Source organism: Pan troglodytes, chromosome 3 (assembly GCF_028858775.2).
Source record: "Pan troglodytes isolate AG18354 chromosome 3, NHGRI_mPanTro3-v2.0_pri, whole genome shotgun sequence".
NCBI lineage: Eukaryota > Metazoa > Chordata > Mammalia > Primates > Hominidae > Pan > Pan troglodytes.
Genome location: NC_072401.2, coordinates 94,598,979 through 94,622,350, shown reverse-complemented (window position 1 = coordinate 94,622,350; position 23,372 = coordinate 94,598,979). Strand labels below are relative to the sequence as shown.

Genomic DNA, 23,372 nt, shown 5'->3' with positions numbered 1-23,372 from the left:
ACAAAATAAAATTTCATAATTATTGTATTAAATAATCGTTTTGGTTATAAATTTTCTAACAGCAATATCTTATATATTGAATTTCTACATGAAAAATACTGACATATTATGGTGTCTCTCTTTCCTTCCTCCTGATCCTCTCACTAAAGTGTTTTCTAAGCAACCTCCTAAACTATTATTTTGTCTTGGTATGAAAGCTTCAGAAGAAGAAATATATTCAGGTTCCTGCATCCTAGCCAAACCATGAATTAATAAATTGGCAGGATTAGAATCATGTTCAACAACCTCCCTTGGATTTATACCTGCCAGCTCTCTACATAGATAAGGCTGGAAGATTTTGGCAACACCTTGAGGCTAGATTAGACTTATTCATTTTTCAGTTGAAAAGTCTTTCTCTGCCAATATATTCAATACTTTTAATTCTCAAGTACTTTTGTTGATAACAGCCAAAATTCTCATTAAAATTATCCTTGGCAAAGAAGACACAGCATTACTATGGTTTGAAATCCCCACCAAAACTCATCTTGAAATGCAATTGCCATTGTAATGGTATTGAGAAGTAGAAACTTTAAGAGATAAATAGATCATGAGAGTTTTGCCTTCATGAACGGATTAATGCTGTTATTGCATTAATAACAATAATGGGTTAACTGTCACAAGAGTTTGGTCCCCTTTTTGTCTCTGTCTCATGCGCTTGCTTGCCATGTGGTGTCCTTTCACCTAGGATAACCCTTATCAGATGCCAGCTCCAAGCCCTTGGATTTCCCAGTTCCAGAACTGTGTGCCAAATAAATTTCTGTTCTTAATAAATTACGAAGTCCATGGTATTCTAGCAGCAGAAGACAAATTAAGAGAGAAAACTGGTACCAATAAGTGGAGCTGTTGTTATAATAAATACCTGAATATGGGGAAGTGACTTTGGAACTGCATAAAGGTAGAGGCTTGAAGAATTTGAAGGATCAGACTAGCAAAAAAACTGTACTGCTGTGAATAGAGCTTTAAGAACAATTCTAGTGAGGACTTGGAAGAGGAGAGCTGTAGAGAAAGTCTGAATCTTCTTAAGAGTTTATTTAATTTGTTGTGACCAGAATACTCATAAAAATACGGAGAGAAAAGGACATTCTGGTGAGGTCTCAGACAGAAATTAGTAATAGGGTATTGGAAACTGGATTGAAAGCCATCCTTGCTATAAAGTAACAAACACCCTGGCTGAATTGTGGCCATATTCTAGGACTTTGTAGAATTCAGAACTTAGGGGCAATGAACTAGAATATCTGGTTGAAGAAATTTCTAAACAGCAGAGCATTCAGGCTTCTGCCTGGCTACTTTTACCTGTACATAACATAATAAGATGTGAGAAAAATAAACGACTTAAAGATAGATTTTATATTAAAGAGAGAAGCAGACAAAAAATCTGAAAAACTTACAGGGTGGCTATGTAAAGAGTGAAAACGTATGTTCAGGGACAGGCATGGTGGCTCACACCTGTAATCCTAGCACTTTGGGAGGCTGAGGCAGGCAGATCATGAGGTCAGGAGATCAAGAACAGCCTGGCCAACATGATGAAACCCCGTCTCTACTAAAAATACAAAAAATTAGCCAGGTGTGGTGGCATGTGGCTGTAGTCCCAGCTACTCAGGAGGCTGGGGCTGGAGAATCGCTTGAACCCGGGAGGCAGAGGCTGTAGTGAGCTGAGATTGCACCACTGCACTCCAGCCTGTGCGAGACTGTCAAAAAAAATTTATATATATATATAAAATATTAAGGAGAGAATATCAAGGGTGCAGTCAAGTACTATTTGCTAAAGATATTAACATGGCTACAAAGGAGCGATGTGCTATTTATCAGGACAATAGGAGAAAGATTTAAAAGGAATTTCAAAAGTCTTTGAAGCTGCTGCTGCCCTCACAGTCTCTCGGAAGGCAAAATGATTTCTGGGGATATGCCCAAGGCACTCATCATGGGCTCCCTGTCCAGCCACCTAGCAACTCTTCTCCCCTTATTCCAGTGTAACATTCTTCACCTGCCCTAGTTGTGGCTCAAGTGGACCCAGGTAAAGCTTGGGCTGTCATTCTGCAGAGTGCAAGTGGTAAGCTGTGGTATCATCAATATGGTGTTACACCTTCAGGCATACAGTGTAAGAACTCTGGCTATGGGTTCCTCCACTAAAATTTCCAAGGATGTCACAAAGAGCATGAAGACCCAGGCAGAGACTTGTCTCCAGGGTCAAACCACCACAGAGAGCCCGTACTAAGACAATGTTGAGTAAAAATGTGGGTTTGGACTTGCCACAAAGAGTTTCCACTAGGGCAATGACTACTGGAGCTATGGAAGTGGGACCATCCCTAAGACCACAGAACTGTAGGACTAAAACGGCGTGTGACTCTGACCTGTGAAAGCTGCAGAAGCTGGGTCCAGCAAAGCCCTGGGAGCAGGGTTGCCTGAGGCCTTGCGGGCCCAATCCCTGTCTCAGCGTATCCAGAAATGAGGACATGGTGTAAAAGGATATTGTTTCTTGGCTTTATGACTTAATATTATTTTTCGTGTTGGGTTTTAGACTTACTTAGGACCAGTTATTGTTCTTTTCTTGCCTATTTCTCTGTTTTGGAATAGAAATGTCTATCCTATGACTGTCCCACCATTGCATTTTGGAAGTAGATAATCAGTTTTGAATTCATAGTTTCACAGCTGGCAGAAATTTGCGTCATGATGAATCATGTGAGTCTCTTCCATATCTGATTTAAATAAGACTCTGAAATGTGGACTTTTGAGTTAATGCTGAAACAAGTTAAAACTTTTGGAACTATAGGGATAGAATGAATATATTTTATATGTGAGAGGGACATGAGTATTGGGGGTCAAAGGATGGAATACTATGATTTTAGTGTCCCCTCCTAAACTCACATTGAAACTTAATTGCTATTGCAATGGTATTAAGGATGGGGACATTGAGGTGATTAGATCATGAGGATGTCACCTCGTAAATAGATTAATGCCCATATAATGGGAGTGGATTAGTTATCCAGGAAGTCTTGGCCCCCTTTTTCGCTCTATCTTGTGCAGCTGCTCAGCATGTGATGCTCTTCTGCCATGAGATGACCCTCTCCAGATGTGGGTGCCATGGTCTTGGACTTCCCAGCCTTGAGAATCATAAGCCAAAAAACTTCCATTTTTTATATATTTCCCAATTTGTGGTAATCAGTTAGAACAGCAGAAAAGGGACTGATACAAGTACCAAGAGAAAGATCCAGGCTATTCTCTATTTAAAATATTTATTTCCTCTACTTCTAGTTTTTGTACACCTAGTTCACTTCTAATATTAAATTTTTATATTTTACTCTGACTTTTTAAGGGCATTTATATTTCATTTGACTAGCTATTTTTCTTTGGGTTTCAGGAAAGAAAGGAAAATACATGCAGAAAGAAAAAGGATGGGTAAAATACAGAATATAAACTTCCAAATGTCTGTCTCCTTTGTGTAAAGGGTATAGGAGAATTTGTTTGTTTTATTAATCATTTCATTTTAAATCCAAGAGGCGGTACAAGACAAATGGAAAATGTCAAGAAGGATGACATGACAAAGAGTCTAATAAACTGCAGAATGCTTATACCACTGAGAGGAGCTAAACAACATAAACTGCCTTCTGGGAATGGAACAGGTAGCTAAGCCAAACAGATTCACAGCTGGAATAAGCAACACATTGACAGTGAAGAAGAATAATGCAATCAGTTACCCCAAATAGTTCACAAATGCTGCAACATATTATCTACTTATGAATCCTATCCTTATCATGAGATAAATTAAAGGCCATCACATCCAGTGTCTTACCATGTATATTATCTAACTGAAAAAGTGCTAATTAAGTCTACTGTTAATTTTTTTAGTGGATGGCGTGTGTTTTTTTAAAAGCCTTTTGTATTTTGCGACAGGCACCAAAACAATTTCAGTATCTCTAATGCTAATGACATAGTCAAGTCGGTATATCTCAACCACAATTTTTTTTACTTGCTTAAAATTCCCTTATAAATAAATAAGGAAGCCTCCCCTTTTTATATGTTGATGACTCTCTCACCTTTTTTCTTTTTCAATATTTAATTTCCCCATTACACTGTTTTGTGCTTAGAATTTGTAGAAATATTAAAGAGGAAACCCTTTTTCTAAAATATGTCAAATAATTATTTACCATATCCTTTTTACATGAAAATTAAGAAGTTACCTTCTTGATGGTCTCCAACATGGAGCGCCCACCCTGCCAGGGCTTTGAGTTCTTTCTGATACATGACAGACTTGCCATGCTGTGCCACTTTCGGTCCTCCAGCTTCTTATGAAAAGCATTAGCAAGCAGAAGCACCGTGTCATATATGTAAAGGTTGGAAATCTGAAAAGACATTAGAAAGTGATCATCAGAATCATTGACACCAGTCATCAAGAATAAGGAAAAAAAATAATTGTCTCAACTGCTTCTGTTCATGTCATACATGGCTGGTTTACTGGGTTATTAAGCAGAAGGTTTCTTTTGTCATTTCCTGGGCAATTTTGTCATTGAGAATGAAGTCTTGTCTGATTGTATGCCTCAATTGCTTTTTCAGCTTATTTAGGTGTGAAAGAGAAGATTAAAAAAAGAAAGAAAGAAATTTCGACAGAGATAAGGCTGTTAGTGTTAGACCTTAGAAAATCATTGGCCCTTATTTCTCTCTGAGGAGGTAAGAATCTAAGGGTTTAAGATTGGAAGGGCAAACTGAATAATACATTTTCTGAATATGTTAAGTTTTTGCATTCTAGTTATTCAGATGGAAAAATATCAACTTGATTTCATATGTGAATGTCATAGGTACCTAAAAAAGAAGTAGTCTACTGTGTGTATGTTTGTGTATATGGAGATTCTTAAATGAAATAATGAAAGAACACAATCATTTATATGTATTATAGTGATCAAGGATCTATACAAAATTATACAGGTATACACATGCATTACAATTCATTGATTTCACAAATACCATAAACTATTAACTGTTTGTGAATGTGTGTTTACATTAACACTTTCTTCTTCTGAAACAACCATGTTATTAACTTCTTTCTACATAGATTGAAAAATAAATTATAGCCAATTTTTTGCTAAGGTTTAATTGTATTCTTACAATTAAGTTTCACCAGAACTACTATTTATACTGTCAATTAATCACCAAAGGTGCTTATTTTTCAAAGAAGTTAAAAATTTTTTGGAAAACATAATACCAAAAGGAATCCTAGGTCAATAAAAGCTGCTTAATGTTATATTTCCTCTGAAGGAAAAACTCTATATAAAATTTAAAAAATGAGGAATCAATGTAGTGATGAAAATTAATTCCATCTTAAAGCATTTGTGTTTTTCAGATTTTTGAAAGTATATTGTTATCACGGTTTTTCCTGAAAACATACAGGAGACTATATGGATTGTCCTCGGGTTATAATTAATCATGGAGGAAATTTTTAAAATAGTCTACCCACATCACAGAATGGTACTAAGCTTTGGCTATTGAGATAATTAGAGTCTGATGCAATGCACAGCTTTTAATAAGAACTTCCTAACACTGCCTTGTGAGTTTTCTTTTACATACCATGTAAATCTTCAATCCTTTGTGTTTGTTAAATATCATTTTATATGTATAATACTCGTAGGCCTTTTTTGAAGAGACATTGAACACTCAATGCATTATGTGCAATACAAGTTTGTCCTTCATAAGGAAGTATTAGGACTGGCTATTTTCACTCCCTATCCCAGCCACTCCCCATTTTGCCTGATAATTACTAGATAGACTACAAAAGAATGGCTGAAGTCTGCTATACAGCTAAAACTAGTCCATGAATCAACATTCAGGTTAGAATTAGGCAGTAAAGACCCAACAGGAAAATATAGAAGTTACATGAAGGATACATGTCCAGGGAAATCAAAATAATACACAACCTTCTGGCCTTTCCTAACCCCTCCTGGTTCTACTGCCTGAAACTTGCTTCCTCTTACTTTTCTAGCTTTATTTTACTCTTCCCTTTGGTGAACGTGTATTTAAGATTGTTGGGGTATCATTGATGGACATTTGGGTTGGTTCCAAGTCTTTGCTATTGTGAGTAGTGCCGCAATAAACATACGTGTGCATGTGTCTTTAGAAAATGTGGCACATATACACCATGGAATATTATGTAGCCATAAAAAATGATGAGTTCATGTCCTTTTTAGGGACATGGATGCAGCTGGAAACCATCATTCTCAGCAAACTATCACAAGGACAAAAAACCAAACACCGCATGTTCTCACTCATAGGTGGGAATTGAACAATGAGAACACCTGGACACAGGATGGGGAACATCACACACCGGGGCCTGTTGTGGGGTTGGGGGAGGGGTGAGGGATAGCATTAGAAGATATACCTAATGTAAATGACAAGTTAATGGGTGCAGCACACCAATATGGCACATGTTTACGTATGTAACAAACCTGCACATTGTGCACATGTACCCTAGAACTGAAAGTATAATAAAAAAAAAAATATATATATATATATATATATTTTTTTTTAAAAAAGATTGTTGGGGTAGCATCCCTCGCTATCTCCTTACCTTTCTCCAACTAGTTAACATTTCTCAATATTTGGTTCAAAGCTTACATGCTAGGAGAATCCTACCCTGCCAACTTCTGATTTTCTTTCCTTATCCTACACAAGGTTGAGCACCTCTTTTCATCTACCGGAACACACAGTGCATACGTCTTTGAAACATATCAGAATACTAAATTCTTTTTTAAATCTACCTTTTCCACAAAAAAATAAATTCCTCCTGGATGGGGACTCATACTGTACATCTTTTCTCTTCCATTTTTCCCCGTAATTTATTTCTCTTAGACTTAGCCTAGAGCCTAGCACATATTTGGGTTTTGATAAACAGTTGTCAAGTAAAAGAAGACGAAGGATGGAGAGAGGAGAAAAAAAGAAAGTCAATTTTAAAGCTAGGTGTGTTTGGCAGACGTTGAGACACGAAAAATCTGGTAACCTGGGTTCTATCTAAACCTGACACTGCTGGGGCACATTCTCTTTTGCAGACCCTGAGGCATGTATTTTGAGCATCTATGCTAGTCTTAAAGGTGAGTGCTTCATACCTGTTATATGACAGGCATTTTCAATAAATGACTACGTCTCCTCATTTGTCCACATTCCAAACTGCAGGATCAAGAAGTGGTGGTAATATTCTCTGAGCTTTTCATTACCCCTCCTAATCTGACACTTTTTCTTTTGCAGGCAAGTGCCCATTCTTTGAGCTTCACACTCTTTCCTATGCTACACTTTATTGCTTTTTTCTGTCATCATTAACTGATCTTTTGGTCATTTTATTTTATTTGTAAGGCCTTTGACTCCTCCTTCACAATAATACCAAACTATCTCTCATCATTTTAAAAGGTCACTTCAATTTCTGTACAGATGATCTTCACTTCTACTTAGGCCTCAACCAACACAAATGACCATTTACTGGACAGAAACATACATCACCTCTAAAATCATAGACTCCAGTATGTCACATATGACCAATCATTTCTCCCTACCTTACTGGCACTACACTTATTCTTTGACATCACCAAATCTCCACACTCACCTCCTCTACATGACAAGCTTTCAATATTTGACACCATCTGTGGCTTGCTTTGAGATATCTTTCTTTTAGTTTTCATCACCTGGTATCGTTTCTAGGCTGATCATCTTAGATCTCTTTCTCTGTCTTTCTCTTGTGTTTCAATGTTTCTGTTAAAAATTTAGTATCCAGAATTGACACATTATTACAGATGTGATCTGACTAGGAGAGAATAGTGTAAGACATTAGATCTCTTTATCTTAGCAAAATTCTTCTGACATAGAGACCACGATTATATTAAAATAGTTACAGCAAATATGATTTGTGTGATACACACACTGAATTTACCTTCAACTTAAGGGATCTGAACAGCTGTCAAACCAGGATTCTTCATGTAATTGATTTTGAACCTATACTTTATCTGTGCTTTTTCAAATTTAGGCTTATTATTCAGTCAACACTAACAATTTGGAACTTGATTATCTAATACAACATAAGCTTTCTCTTCTAGCTTTATGCCATTTACAAATTTGATAGGCATGTTTTATTCATCTTCATTCACGTAGTGATAGACATTTTAAAAATATTAGGTCCAAGAATAGAATCTTGTGAATGACCATAGACAGTTCCTTGCATTTCAGGAATAGAATGTTTATCACTGCAGTTTGAATATTCATCTGGTTCTACAATCCTCAAACTCTGGACAAAAGAAACCCTGGTGGTAGGTTGTGGATATCAGGAAGTACTCAAAGCCACCGAATACATCTAAGGCATATTCTAGTCATATCAATATTGCTTGAAGATTTGATTGATTTATTTAGATATCAATTTTGTTTGAATATTTGGAGAAAAACAACTAGTTTAATTGGCAAATAATTTGAAGTATTACTTTTAATTGTATATACACAAATGTTATAACTTTTAAAGGTAATAATGAGACTTAAATATTTTCGAGCTTTATTTTGCTTTCTATCTGAGGCCAGAGTGTTCACTATCTTCTGCCTTTAGGAACCCTTTGGTGAAAATGTTTCAGTGTCATCACTCTGTCAAGACTTTTCAATATCTTTCCTAAGGATTTCAGGTAAAAATTTGTCAAACACCACATAAAAATCAACATGTAACACATAGATTTATGACATTCTCCCAATCTAAAAAAAAAAAAAAAATTATAAATAAAGGCTTAGTTTGGCAGTGTTTGTTTTTAAGGAAGCCCTGTTGTCTTATCTGAGGTACTCCAAACCATTGATTTAATAATATATTCTACAGTTTATCTACATAGTAACATTTAATATGCTAAACTCCATGAGAATCTTTTTTCCTTCCTTTCAGTAATTGGGACAATACACCAATCTCTTGTACCTTGGTCCTCTTCCTAAGTGTTTCTCCAGTATTTCTGAGCTATCATATTTTGATCGTTCCTGCTGGCTGATTGGCTACTCTGAGCAATTATTTGGCAAGCCTAATTCAAAGCAGTGCCCCTACTCTTGCTATCTCCCTGCTCCTTCTGAACCAGTGGAATATTTTATTTTAATGAATTTTACTCTAACCTTCCCAATTTGAAGACAATTTTTCTTAGATGGAGAAAGGAGCCAAAGTATTAGAATGTTTCTGTTTTCTCTCCATTAGCAGCCAAACTAACATTAGTTCCACTAAGCAGTAAATGGATCACTTCCTGCTTGTTACATATGTTGCAAAAACACCATTTTCTAGTTAAAAGGTGTTCTTTAATATTTATTTTGCAACTTAAGCTAATCCTGGGTTTCAGTCTTTGGACACTAATTAAAAAATTTGTGAAATGCATTTTCTGTTTTTTCTAAATTTTACTTCTCTATGTATATTAAAATAGGTAACAGTCTAGAGATCAAATTCTATCACACATAAGAGGGATGTTCACATGTAACAAATCCTCAACGCAAAAGTAGTTTTCTTGTTTTCTTCCATCTGTGGGTTTGACAGGACCAAGATGAAGGTATGAGTCAGGAGGAAGTTGGTGCTTCCCCATACTTTATTGTTTCAGGTAAGATTAGGAATATAGACATAAATAAAATATTTGTTCACAGATATTGAAGTCCTCATCAACTGAAATGGAAAGATTATGTTGTTAGGCAAATATGCTGTAAAATAATTTCTGCTGTCCCTAAATGACACAGTCAATAATTTTTCTTAAGTTTGTATTTCATTTCCTGATACTTCTTTTAACAAAAACAACTTTTAATATTTTATAATTTTCTAAATCAAAATTCTTTCTTTTTTTTCTATTTAGAATTCTATCATTTTCACATCAATTATATCCATGACCAGTTAAAATGCAAACATGGGACATTATAAGCATATTGATATGGTTTGGCTGTGTCCCAATCCAAATCTCATCTTGAATTGTAGTTCCCATAATTCCCATGTATCATAAGAGGGACCTGGTGGGAGGTCATCAAATGATGGGGATGATTATCCGTTTGCTATTCTCATGATAGTAGTGAGTTTTCACAAGATCTGATGGTTTTATAAGCGGCTTTTCCCCCTTTTGCTCAGCACTTGTCTTACCTGCTGCAATGTGAGGAAGGACATGTTTGCTTCCCCTTTCACCACGAATGTAAGTTTCCTGAGGCTTCCCTGCCCTGAGGAACTGTGAGTAAATTAAACCTCTTCCCTGTACTTTATGGCAGTGTGAGAATGAACTAATACACATATAGATAAAGGTGGAACTGAAATTTAAAGAGATGTTGTTAAGGTTTCAGAAGATTTACTTTGACTATTGCCTTCTCCTTAATTACATTCAAACATATATATTCATACAGATCCAAAGCACTGTGGTAATTATGATGGAGGAAATGGTAGAGAAGCACGTTATGAGTACTTATGATGCTGGGTTCTTGAAGGGACATATCTATTTATTTTGAAATAGGGACTCACTTTGAAACCCAGGCTGGAGGCTGGAGTGCAGTAGCACAGTCTTGGCTCACTGCAGCCTCGACCTCTAGGGCTCAGGTGATTCTCCCACCTCAGCCTCCTGAGTAGCTGGTACTACAGGAGGATACCACCACACCTGGCTAATTATTATTATTTTTTTTCAGAGATGGGGTTTTGCCATGCTGCCCAGGCTGTTCTCAAACTTCTGGGTTCAAGTGATTCTCCCCCTTGACCTCCCAGATTGCTGGGATTGTAGGTGTAGCCACTGCACTTGGCCATGGAAAGGACCTATTCTAAAGGAGCTTAAAATCTAGTAGGCAACAGAAAGTTACAGGGTAATGATCCTGGAGCCAGTCCACGTACTACAGTGATAGTAATTAGAAGAAATGGTTGGATAAATGGCAAATCCTTTTTTAAAAATTCAAAGGTGACTAAGGATAGGGAGGTTGTGGGGTTATTTTTCAGATTAGTTTTGCAAAAGCACCTTATTTATCTAGTATTATTAGAGAGGAACTAGTTTTCCTAGGGTTATATTTCCAAACTGTTAAAACTGAAAATCTCTAAGTACTAAAATGTTTCCTATGGTAAATATTTTAAAGAACAAGTTTCTAAAATATATTAGGTTTTGCTCACTTCTAAGATTGGCCATGACTTTAATATTTGCTAATATCTCAGGGTTATTGTTTAAATATTAACTTATATGCTAGCATTATACTGCAGTGATACCTTTAGGAGTTGTTTTATGGCACAGATTTGTTTTTGCAGGAAGAGTCCTATACTGACAGGTTATATGAGTTAGTTTATCTGATTGATTTTTTTCCCCTGTATCTTGCTTAAGAGGGCTCCTTAAGGCTCCCTGCTGTTGTCCTGTGTGCCTGCTTTGTGTAACACCCCCTTCAGATTGACATATTGAGATCTCCAGTGCAAAGGGAAAAAAAAACCACAGAGGCTTTTTCTTAAGAAAAAGAAATAGGCTTCAAGTAAGTATTTAAAGGGCATTCTTATGAGTAAGCTACAGGGACTTGGTGTTCTCTGTTTCGCTGTTCAGAGATTTTATTTATATCTTTCAAATTCTTTGTTGTATTCTGGATGCTGAAGGTTTCAGCTATATCCTCTCGGAGTTGGATATGACCATACAATGCTACAGCACTTTTTTCATATCTAATTTTTTTTGTTGGAGTTATTCAAACTGGAGACCAATCTTTTTAAAAAGAATAAATATCTATGTCCTTCTTAGGCCAGAAAAGTCAAGCACATTTATTAGTTTAATAATTTAGAGTTTGGAAAAAGGAGTACCAATTACAAATTCTCCTGTGGGAAATGTTATGGACCTACTTGTTTAGAAGAAAATAACCTTTACTTATTATATTTTTTTATTAAGCAAGTAGAAATTTTTCTATAATGAGATCAAAAAGAACAAGGACGCAAATTCTTAGCACTTTCTCCCCATTAGACTTAATGAAATTGCTGGAGGAGAATTGTTCAGAAATAACACGTATAATTCTGAATCCAATGCAACTCATAAAGCTCTCCTTGCAATTGCCCAACAAAGCACCCTGGAAGAAATATCCTGTCATTTATAATATACCTCCATATTCTGAGCAAATGGATCCTTTGGATCACACAATGTTGAAGATATTCGATGGTTGCCACGGAAACACCGCTGACTTATGTTCTGGGGAACTGGAAATGTCTGCCGAATAATCGTTAACCTTCCAATTGACCTTCTTACAAGTTCCTGTACGTCCACGTCGTTTATTTCCTATAAGATAAGAGATGGAAGAATTAGAGATACTTTAATACAGTCACAAAACACAAACCTATTATGAGTTGTTATCTGTAAATGTTAGGGATTCTGTTACTGTAATATATTGGTTTTAATGCTTAGTGCATATGTAAATGAAAGCAACATATTTTTGTTAAAATTATCAACTCATTTGTAGTTGCTTCCTATGCTTTAAATTATATACATTAGTGCCTAAACAATGCTAAATGGAGCAATTGACTTACATATGGTTATTAACAATAAGTTTATAATTTATAATGTTGAACATTGTAGAAACATATAGGTGTGGTCAAAACATTTAAAAAGGTCACAAAGTAAGTTGCTATTATAGTTTATTATTAATTAATGGATTTCAAGTACCTATTATTTTGAGTATCTAGGAAGGTAATTGCCATGTAAGAGTTACACACACGCACATACGCATGCATACATACGCACACATACACACACACACATGCACACACACACATAATTAGCAATGAAAAATTTGGCTTTTAACTGAGGCAAGTAGAGCAAGAGGATATATAAGGAGTTTTCCTAATAATTTATTAGAATTGTTGATGTTAACTCGTATGTTTCTCTTGGTAAGGAATAGTTGAAAAATTCTGTTGTTTAATACAATCTGAATCAGGATGAGATGAGAGAGAAACCCAGTGCTCTTTATCTAAATTAATTTTATCTAAACAAATTTTATCTATTCTAAATGGAATTAGGATAAAAGTGATTAAAATAAATTTTAGTTTTAAGGTAGTCTTTACTAGAGAAGTTGGTGCTTAATAGTGTTCATTTGGAACGTTTTCAACCAATGAAGTCTTTGTAATTAACATACTATTGGTTTCAATCAATTCTTACGGCAACAGAAATAAAAGATTGGAAACAAAATAAGTTTTGGGTTGCAGTGAGCATTTCCGAGGTTTGATCTAAGAAATTATTACAAAAATTGAAAGAAAACAGATAATTCATAGGTGTAAATGTGCTTTTTTTCTTACCAGATTAATTACATATTATTCTTGTAGCATATGTTAGATTCAAAAATCGTCCTTTATATATGATCTTTACGAAGTGTAGATTTTTCTGAAAATAAAATAATGCCTGCCATCAGCTAGCTCTAGTGTAATAGCCTGGATTTCTGGGCATTTAATCAATCCTTAATGTTCCATAAAAATGGTTTTTCTCAGTTTAAAATGCCGTCTTTTTCCTTTAGTCTGTGTCATTTCACTGGCTACCAAAAACTTTGTCTGTCAAAGAGCAGGTCACTTTTAAATTCTATGTAATCTACTCACAAAGTAGGATTAAATGGTATCCTGTCAACTCCATTTGAAGTCCCGATTTTAACCAGACATCTTTTAAAGTTAATTAATATTAATATTGCTATTCAATGTCTTCCAAATTTTTAAATTCCAAATGATATAGACAGGAACTTTCATTTGAAGGCAGTGGAAAATTGTATGACTTTTCTCATAATATTAACTAAGTTGTTTTATGTATATGGTATTTTTTTTGCTTTAGCAATACTAAGATTTATCAACATTTTATCAAACAGCAGCATCTCTATCTACACCACTCATAATGAACTACAAATCAGCATATTGGATAAAAATTTACATTTAATAAGTATCTACTATATGTTAAGTAAAATACTAATTACTTTATTATCTCATTTTCTGCTAACAGATGATACTCCGAATCAGATGCTATTTATTCTCAGTTTATAAACAAAGATTCAGGAAGACTTGAAGCTCTTCATTCATAATACTCTACTCATAGGATGAATTTATAAATGTCATCAAAAGAAACAGTCTCTGAAGAAGTTATACATGCCCATATTTCCTTACAGGAGTTATTTAGATTAATATTTATGAATGGTAGAAATTAAAACTGTAAAGATACATTATTTCAGCATTTAATTTCCTGATGATTCTGGAAGGAATGATGTAGTCATCTATCATGAGCCAAATCCTTTAAAAGGACATTTTTCAAACCCACAAAAAAGGAAAAGGGGTGGTTACCTTTTATAGGTTTCCAAAGATGAAGTTCTCAGGCACCTAAACAACTAAAATATATCTGAAGAAATGTCAATTTGAATTGAGTGTATTTTGCCTATTATTATTTGGGGAAGGGAAGAGAAAGTAATTTTCTGGGAAGAAAGAATCTGTCATTCTGAAAGAAACTAACAGACAATCTGTCTCAAAAAATTCACTTGCAATTTTAGTCTTGACATGTGATCTCAAAAACACTTTAACAGTGATATGAAAACTTGATTAGGCAGCTATTTTATATTTACGGAACTTTACTTGCGCATTTCAAAAGGGGCATTTCGAGAGTGGCAGATGCAAAGTTATATAAACACTGAAAGACAAGTGATCATTTAATCTATAAAGAGATCCATTTAAATGGAAAAAAGTCCAGAAATAAACTTGTGTATTAAAATGTTATACAATCTACTAGGATCTATATTATCCTAATGCTCTGAATTTTTTAAAAAATGTTTAAACTGTCAGATTTTTTTAAATAATCATGTGAAGAACTAGTTTACCAATAAAGCACTCACTCTCCCAAGCCCCCAGCACCATTAAATATCTTAATCTTTTAAAAGATATAGAGTATTCCTGAGCTCTAAGTAATTTAAAGAACCCAAATTATAAAATTATTTTCCTTCTCATGTTCTTTATTTTATTGAGTATATTCATAAAAGTAGAATTAACATTGCAATAACAAATGATTAAATATTTTTTAGCGACTTAACTTTTCTATTTTACTTATTTAGGCTAAGGAAGCCTTTTTTCCCAAAAATAATTTACCTAGATACTTGAAAACTACTAAGAATCAAAGTCAATATGTCCGACAAAATATTCTTATTCACTTTGCTTTAATAATTTAATGTCGGTTGAATCCTGAACTGTGAAAGCCCCGAGGAAGAAAAAAGGAATGCTAAAATATCTTCTGGGGATACAACTCCATCTAGAAACAGCCATTTCCCAGAAGAAATCTCTTAGGAGAATTGAATCATTTCTGAATCCTTGTAGTATATCAGCTTTAGGTTGAAATGAATAAGATTGTGGGAAGAAAAGACTCTCAAAATCCATTAGATCAGATGCCAATTTAGACTAAAAATAACAATTTCAGAGGAATAGTTTCCTTTTTCCCATTCTTATACCTCTTAGCATCTAACAAATATTTTGGCTCATAGTAGGTATTCAATAAATGTTGATAAATACAAAATTTATTTAATGAATGAATGGTAAGATTTTATCATCTTCTAAAGACTTATACCTGAAATTTTAATTCTAGACACCAGAATACTTTAAAATGTTAAACAATTCTAAATAAAGCAGATTTTAGTATTAAGATTAAGCCCTCTACTATGTGGTGTTTGTTTCTTATTTGTTTGTATTTTTCATATTTTAGCAAAGATGACCCTTTGATGCTTCCATAAAATTTAACATTAATATGAATCAATTATGCAAATGTTAAAAAATGGAACAAATCCAACTGTAGGCTATGTACCAACAGGAAGAGAAGCAGGATGGCAACTTTCTACTTGAAAGCTTAGAAGTGAGCAGTTCAATTCATCATTAAACTAGAAAAAATTAAAAACCTCCATTACACATAGGCTTTTTAAATCTCAAAACAACAACAAAACCCCCCAAACCGGCCAGGCACGGTGGCTCGCGCCTGTAAACCTGACACTTTGGGAGGCTGAGTTGGGCAGATCACCTGAGGTCAGGAGTTCGAGACCAGCCTGGCCAACATGGTGAAACCCCATTTCTACTAAAAATACAAAAATTAGCCAGGCGTGGTGGCACATCCCTGTAATCCCAGCTACTTGGGAGAATGAGGCAGGACAGTCGCTTGAACCCAGGAGGAAGAGGTTGCAGTGAGCCAAGATCGCGCCATTGTACTCCAGTCTGGGTGACAAGAGTAAAACTCTGTCAAAAAAGAAAAAAAAAAAAAAAAAAAAAACCAAACCAACAACTTTCTCCTTAAATGTAATACTCAGCAGTGATTAACAGAGAATAATGTCTTACACTATTCAAATTAAGTAAAAAGCCAGTAAAGTCACATCAAGACAACAAAGGTCATATTTGATATTATCAGGCAATAGAAGGGTATATGAAGCATTGTGCTTCTTGCAGCTCTGAACAGTGCACGTCTTCCTATCTGAATTTCTAACTTTTGTAAAACTTAAATAAAGTGTTAAGCCATCTGCTTCAGGGCCCTGAAGGGATGACAATACTTGCATGGAAAGGCTGCTCTGAGCTGGATCCACTGATTGCGGGGAGAAGATAAATACTATTACCAAGCACTAACATATGATTGATTACACCATATGAGCTAGCACAGCCTCTCATTATTATAGCACACTTAATGCAAATGAAAAAAATATATTGTTTTCAAGTTTCTACATCAATTTCTATCATGATGCACAATGCCAACTTTGATTTATATTCCCTCCTTTAAAAACTATTGATGCAATAAGATTAAATCAATGTCTGCAACCCATTTTAAAATTAGCAACAAAATAATAGCTACACAAACAAAACTAGACAGATTCATGTTCTCCACGTTCAGCCAAAACGGGCATTTGCATCTTTTGAGGGTTTTTTTTATTATTACATTTAGAGTTTAGTAGCTTCCTAGCAATATTGAGAAATCCATGTTTTTTTTTCTTTTATAGAAACTAGGGAAAATTATAATTCATCCATTATAAATTCCCATAAACAAGCATGTAAATGAAAAGTGTGCAAGAAAAATGTAAAAGTCATTTTCTGAGGCATATTTCAGAATAAAGTGGATGAATGAGAATAAGTATGCGGGTGAATGGAATAATTTGAAAGTAAGAGTGTTGATTTTGGATATACCAGCCAATAATGGTTTTTGTTTATTTTTTTTATGGGTTAAAATACAGAAAACATTTGCTCATTATCTGAGTTTTAACCTTGTTCAGATAAAAGTGCTAACCTGTGTAATGTAAATGGTATGGGTTGTGAACATTGTATTTTTAAGAGGCTAGGCAGTGTGGCTTGCCCAAAAGAAATTATACCTCTGCTGGAGGACAAGAAAGTAGGGCTGTGGGTAAGAAAGAGATAACGGTTTCAGTGATGGTGATGGTGAAGTTTTATTAGACAATTCACAGTAGAAAACCTAAGTTTGAAGGATGAGAAAATAATTGAGGTCTCCTTAATTATCTCCTAGACTTTTAACATGTATTGAGTTATTTACCAGTGAGATTGCTTTGTTTATATGGATGTTTTATTTTGCAAAATAGTGGCCCAAATTATGGAGCATCCACTTAATGACAATATTTTCATTTGTAATATTTTATGAAATAAAATTTAATAAGTTTAAAAACATGAATCATAATGCTTATGAAAAATACAATAAAACATAAATTTTTATTATTCTTTCCATACTATTTATTACCAATGAAATACATGCTAGTCTATTCAGGCTACACCTATACAATATGAAGATGCCATTTCTTCCAAAGTACAAATTTAGTCTTAAACAGTGGGTAAATGACCATGTTGTTCTCAGAAGCTCTATTTCAGTTTATACTTTTAAGTTCAGGTATAGTTGTGGAAGCTAAATTGGATATTAAAAAAAATAATTAAGGGGTTCCTTCTGCAATCTTATCAACCAATACAGGAGAATGGCCATTTCAATTTAGTGATTGTAAGCATTAATTTGTCCAGATTAATCCATTTCTCTAAGGAGGTAAGAAGTCACTTTATTTTTCTAGTAAGGTTGATTGACATGAATAGGTAAAATGACTCTCGCTGGTTTTGCATCAGGAAATCTGTGTAGTCTATATCCTGTCCAAAGTAGGATGTGAAATAAAAACAAAAAATTAGAAGAATCCTTATTTCAAAAAAAGTAATCTAGAAAATAATTAATACAAAAAAAAAGCTAGTGACATAAATAGCTCCCATAAGATTATAACTGAGTCAGTAGAAATTTCAAAAATATAAACCATAAAGATAATTATCAAAAAATATTTATTTATTACCAATTAAATACATGCTAGTCTATTCAGGTTACACCTATATAATATGAAGAGGCCATTTCTCCCAAAGTACAAATTGAGCCTTAAACAGTGGGTGATCATGTTGTTCTCATGGTCAAAAACAAAATTCTAAGTGAAAATGTATCAAAAAGCATGTATCAAAAAACAAAATCCTAAGGGAAAAGAACAAAGCTGGAGACATCATGCTACCTGACTTCAAACTATACTACAGTGCTACACTAACCAAAACAGCATGATACTGGTACAAAAACAGACACATAGATGAATGCAGCAGAACAGATTGCCCAGATATAAGGCTGCATACCTGCAACTACCTGATCTTTGACAAAGCTGACAACAATAAGCAATGGGGAAAGGACGCTTTCCTTTAATAATAAATGATTGCTGGAATAACTGGCAAGCCATATGTAGAAGATTGAAACTGGACCATTTTATTATACCATATACAAAAATTAACACAAGATGGATTAAAACCTTAAATGTAAAACCCATAACTATAAAAACCCTGGAAAACAACCTAGACATATAAATGGGCAAATATTTCATGACAAAGATGACAAAAGCAATTGCAACAAAAGCAAAAATCGACAAACAAAATTGAATTAAACTAACGAGCTTATGCACAGCAAAAGAAACTATCATCAGAGTGAACAACCTACAGAATGGGAGAAAATTTTTGCAAACTATGCATCTGTCAAAGGTCTATTTATCCTTAAGTTCTACAAGAAACTTAAGCAAATTTAAAGCAAAACCAAACAACCCCATTTAAAAGTGGGCAAAGGACATCAACAGACACTTTTCAAAATAATACATCATGTGATCAATAATCATATGAAAGAAAGCTCAACATCGCTGATCATTAGAGAAATCCAAATCAAAACCACTATGAGATATCATCTCACACAAGTCATAATGGCTATTATTAAAAAGTCAAAAAATAACAGATGCTGGCATGGTTGTGAAGAAAAAGGAATGTTTATACATTGTTGGTGGTGGGAGTGTAAATTTGTTCAACCATTGTGGAAAAGAGTTTGGTGATTTCCTCAGAGACCTAAAAGCAGAACTACCATTTCACCCAGCAATCACGTTACTGGGTATATACCCAAATGAATATAAATTGTTTTATCATAAAGACACATGCATGCCTATGTCCATTGCATCACTATTCACAATAGGAATGACATGGAATCAACATAAATACCCATCAACAGTACACTGGATAAAGAAAATGTGGCCCATATACATTGTGGAATACTGTGCAATCACAAAAAAGGAATGATATGTCCTTTGCAGAAATATGAATGGAGCTGGAAGCCATTTTCCTCAGCGAACTAACGCAGAAACAGAAAACCAAATACCTCATGTTCTCACTTATAAGTGGGAGCTAAATGATGAAAACATATGGACACAAAGAGGGGAACAACACACTTCGGGGTCTACTGAAGGGAAGAGAGTAGGAAGAAGAAAAGGAACAGGAAAAATAACTAATGAGCACTAGCCTTAATGCCTGGGTGACAAAATAATCTGTACAATAAACCCCCATGACACGAGTTTACCTACATACAAACTTGCTCACATACCCCTGAACTTAAAAGCTAAAAACAAAACAAAAACAAAACAAAACCAACCAAAGCTTTACACTGAAAAAGATTAAGTTTTAAATTCCATTGTCATCACTAATAGTTGTGTAATATTTGCTGAATTGTTTAATTTCTTTGAAACTTAGTTTCCTTGGAGAAAAATTGAAATGAAAATATTTAATCTGAAGGTTTATTAAGTTCCTTTTCCTTTGTCTTTCCCTCTATCCCAACGTTTAGTTATTCCACATGAAAATTAAGACATACTAGAAACTTAGAAGGTACCAGAACTTTATTGAAAAGCAGACCTCCAGATACGTATTGCCTGAGGAAATCTCAGAAAAACCTATCTCATTTTGACATGAGAAATACAGCTAAAATTCATAGAAACCTAATGTTTGGCAGACCAAAAACAGACTTGTAAGGTGTTTTCAGCGTCTTTACTCTGAAATAAAAAGGATCATTCCATCAATGAAGTGTAGTGTAGGAGAAACAACTTGAAACTGGGAATTATTTTCACTTTTCTGTGTAAAAAGAGGAAAATAATTTATTCTCTATGGACCTCATTCCCTCGGTACTTCAGAGAATATGGTTTAGTATTCCATAAGATAATATATAAGGGAATGATCTCTGAATTTTAACGTGATATGATCATTATTGCAGTACCATTCTTGAGTGTCATTTGTCAAGCACTGTGTTAAGAGCACCTGATAATACCTCATTTAACTTTTATTATGAACATGCAAAGTAATTGTTATTATACTTGTCCAAATGAATAAACTGAGGCACAGGAAGCTGATATCCATGTTAAGACAGCTACCAAGTTTTATAGCCAGGATCAAACCTATCTTGCTGACTATAAAACCAGGATTCTTATCCAAAAATACTATTTTGTCCCTAAAAGAAATCTTATTATTCTAGAATTCTGTATTTAGTATAATGAATAAGTAAATATTACATTATTTTTATTCATAAATAATAGGTATGACTAAGTACTACATCTTGTTGAGGAAAAATCTATGTGATCACATTACTTGTCCATGACTTATCTGCTCATTGTTCCTTCCATTTCTGACTGGCAGGTCCTAATGGAACAACTTATTTCACAGGGCTTTTAGGTTGTAATATATTTTTAATCTTATGTATTATCTTTGCAAAAATCAAAAGACTTTCACAAGAATTTGACAACTCTAAAGATTTGAAAACAGTTGTACTTCCTTATGAAAAGGGAAAAATCTGTTCTGTGTTTATTCATATTCATATGCTGAACTTTTTAATACTCATGTAAGGAGGGTGGACATAACAGTTCTAGAAACAACATTAAAATATAAATGGAACACAAGCACTCCACTGGGAGGAGTTTACTTTGCTTACAAAGTAGAACTGTACTTTTTATAAAGATGATCTCCTCGAGCAGGCAGAATGAGCCAAGAGAAAGAGCTAAAAGAGACTCAGTGAGAAAGACTTTCTCCATTTATTTTATTAATATAAAACCCTTTATCATTTTTAAAAACTCTTCATTCTATCTTTGTTAAACAGCATTCACTCAGTAAGTTGAATGTTTACTTCAAGTTTTGTTTCCGCTTAAAAATTCAAGGCCATTGGAAATGCTACAATTATATATGTGAAAAAAGGACACAGAGTTAAGAATAAGGTTTAGTTGGCTTTACCTCATTTATAATGATCCAGTGACAGTCAAAAGCAACCAAATTAGTCTCCACAACCTAGAATAGAAAACAAATCAGCTATCAGTCAAAATTAATCATGCAAAACAAACCCAACTAAATGAATATACTTTGCAAATGACAAAAAATGAATCATATGTTAGAAAGGTCTTTGTTACTCAATTGAAGATGGAAAAATTATTAGCAAAACACTGTAGATGCATTTGCATTTGACATATAGATGCACTGTAGACTTGCTAATTATATTTGAAAATATAATTCATCAAAACCTAGAAAACCATGGGTTTCAATAGAAAAAAATACATAAATAAAATACACTGTTTTGTGATTTAACTGAGAGTGGAGAGTGGAGTTAAAATTTCAAATCACATTCCCTACTCGAAATAAACTTTGATGTCTTTTTATCATCTACCTAATAAATATCAAAGTACATAGCTTCTACAATCTGGCTCTAACTTAATATTCTTATCTTCTGCTACTTCTCTGTGCATATGCTTTCTACTGTTTTGACTAAGTAAACTGCTCTGTATTCTCCTGAAAATGTTTGTAACGTGTATTCTAAGGTGATCTATTCTAAAATTATCTGAAAGTTAAATACCAAAAGTGATAGTCAACATACTAGCATTAAAGCATGGGTAGGAAATTTTAGTAGCTTTTAGATTGCTAATAAGATGAAAAGAAATAAAATATATTTAAAAGGAAGAATAAAAATATATGGGTAGCACTCTTTGTTTGACTAACTTCAGATACATTTATTCTAAATGATTCTTGGCTTAGGCCAAAGAAGTAAGCCTCAGATGTGTGCATGCGTGTGTGTGTGTGTGTGTGTGTGTGTGTGTGTGTGTGTGTAGTAGGGGCAGTTTCTATATGAAGGTTTCTATGCTACTAAATCTTATCATACATATTCTAAGACACGTTCTTCTGATTTATGCATGGCATGGGCATATAATAAGTGAGACTCTTTTGTAAGAGGTCATTCTGTTGTTTTTAGCAGTAATACTCAGCGATTGGGTTTCAAATGAAGTTGCTTTCAAATAACTATCAAGGAGTTGTTATAGAAGGTGAATTGCATTTTGTTGGCTATTCTTTGTTCTACCGAGAAACACCTGCTAAGAGGTGCATTGCATCACAAAAAATAAAATTGGAAATATATTTGGTATGTGACTCAATGTTTTTTCAAAGTACATAATTAGTTGCAGAATCTTTGTTTTTTAACATTTGGTACAAGTTTCATACTATTCCATTATACATCACATTGTTCCCTGTGACTTTATTGAGGTGTAGAGATAGTACATGATCAGATAATTGAGGATATGTTATCTACTTCTAAGCTTTATTATTATTATCATTTTTAATTTTATTATTATTATACTTTAAGTTTTAGGTTACATGTGCACAATGTGCAGGTTTGTTACATATGTATACACATGCCATGCTGGTGTGAAGTGAGCGAAGGATATGAACAGACACTTCTCAAAAGAAGACATTTATGCAGCCAAAAAACACATGAAAAAATGCTCATCATCACTGGCCATCAGAGAAATGCAAATCAAAACCACAATGAGATACCATCTCACACCAGTTAGAATGGCGATCATTAAAAAGTCAGGAAACAACAGGTGCTGGAGAGGATGTGGAGAAATAGGAACACTTTTACACTGTTGGTGGGACTGTAAACTAGTTCAACCATTGTGGAAGTCAGTGTGGCGATTCCTTAGGGATCTAGAACTAGAAATACCATTTGACCCAGTCATCCCATTACTGGGCATATACCCAAAGGATTATAAATCAT

General features: G+C 34.2%; 1 protein-coding gene across 3 annotated transcripts in view; it reads right to left on the bottom strand.

Moving 5' to 3' along the window:
- The window catches only part of GRID2 (glutamate ionotropic receptor delta type subunit 2), a 1,611,884-nt gene that overhangs the window by 549,299 nt on the left and 1,039,213 nt on the right, over positions 1–23,372 (bottom strand). For all 3 annotated transcript variants that reach the window (XM_054682694.2, XM_054682695.2, NM_001164703.1), the window contains 3 exon segments: positions 21,566–21,619; positions 12,093–12,266; positions 4,218–4,379 (listed from right to left, as the gene is read on the bottom strand). In XM_054682694.2, the coding sequence (XP_054538669.1) occupies positions 4,218–4,379; positions 12,093–12,266; positions 21,566–21,619 (390 nt within the window).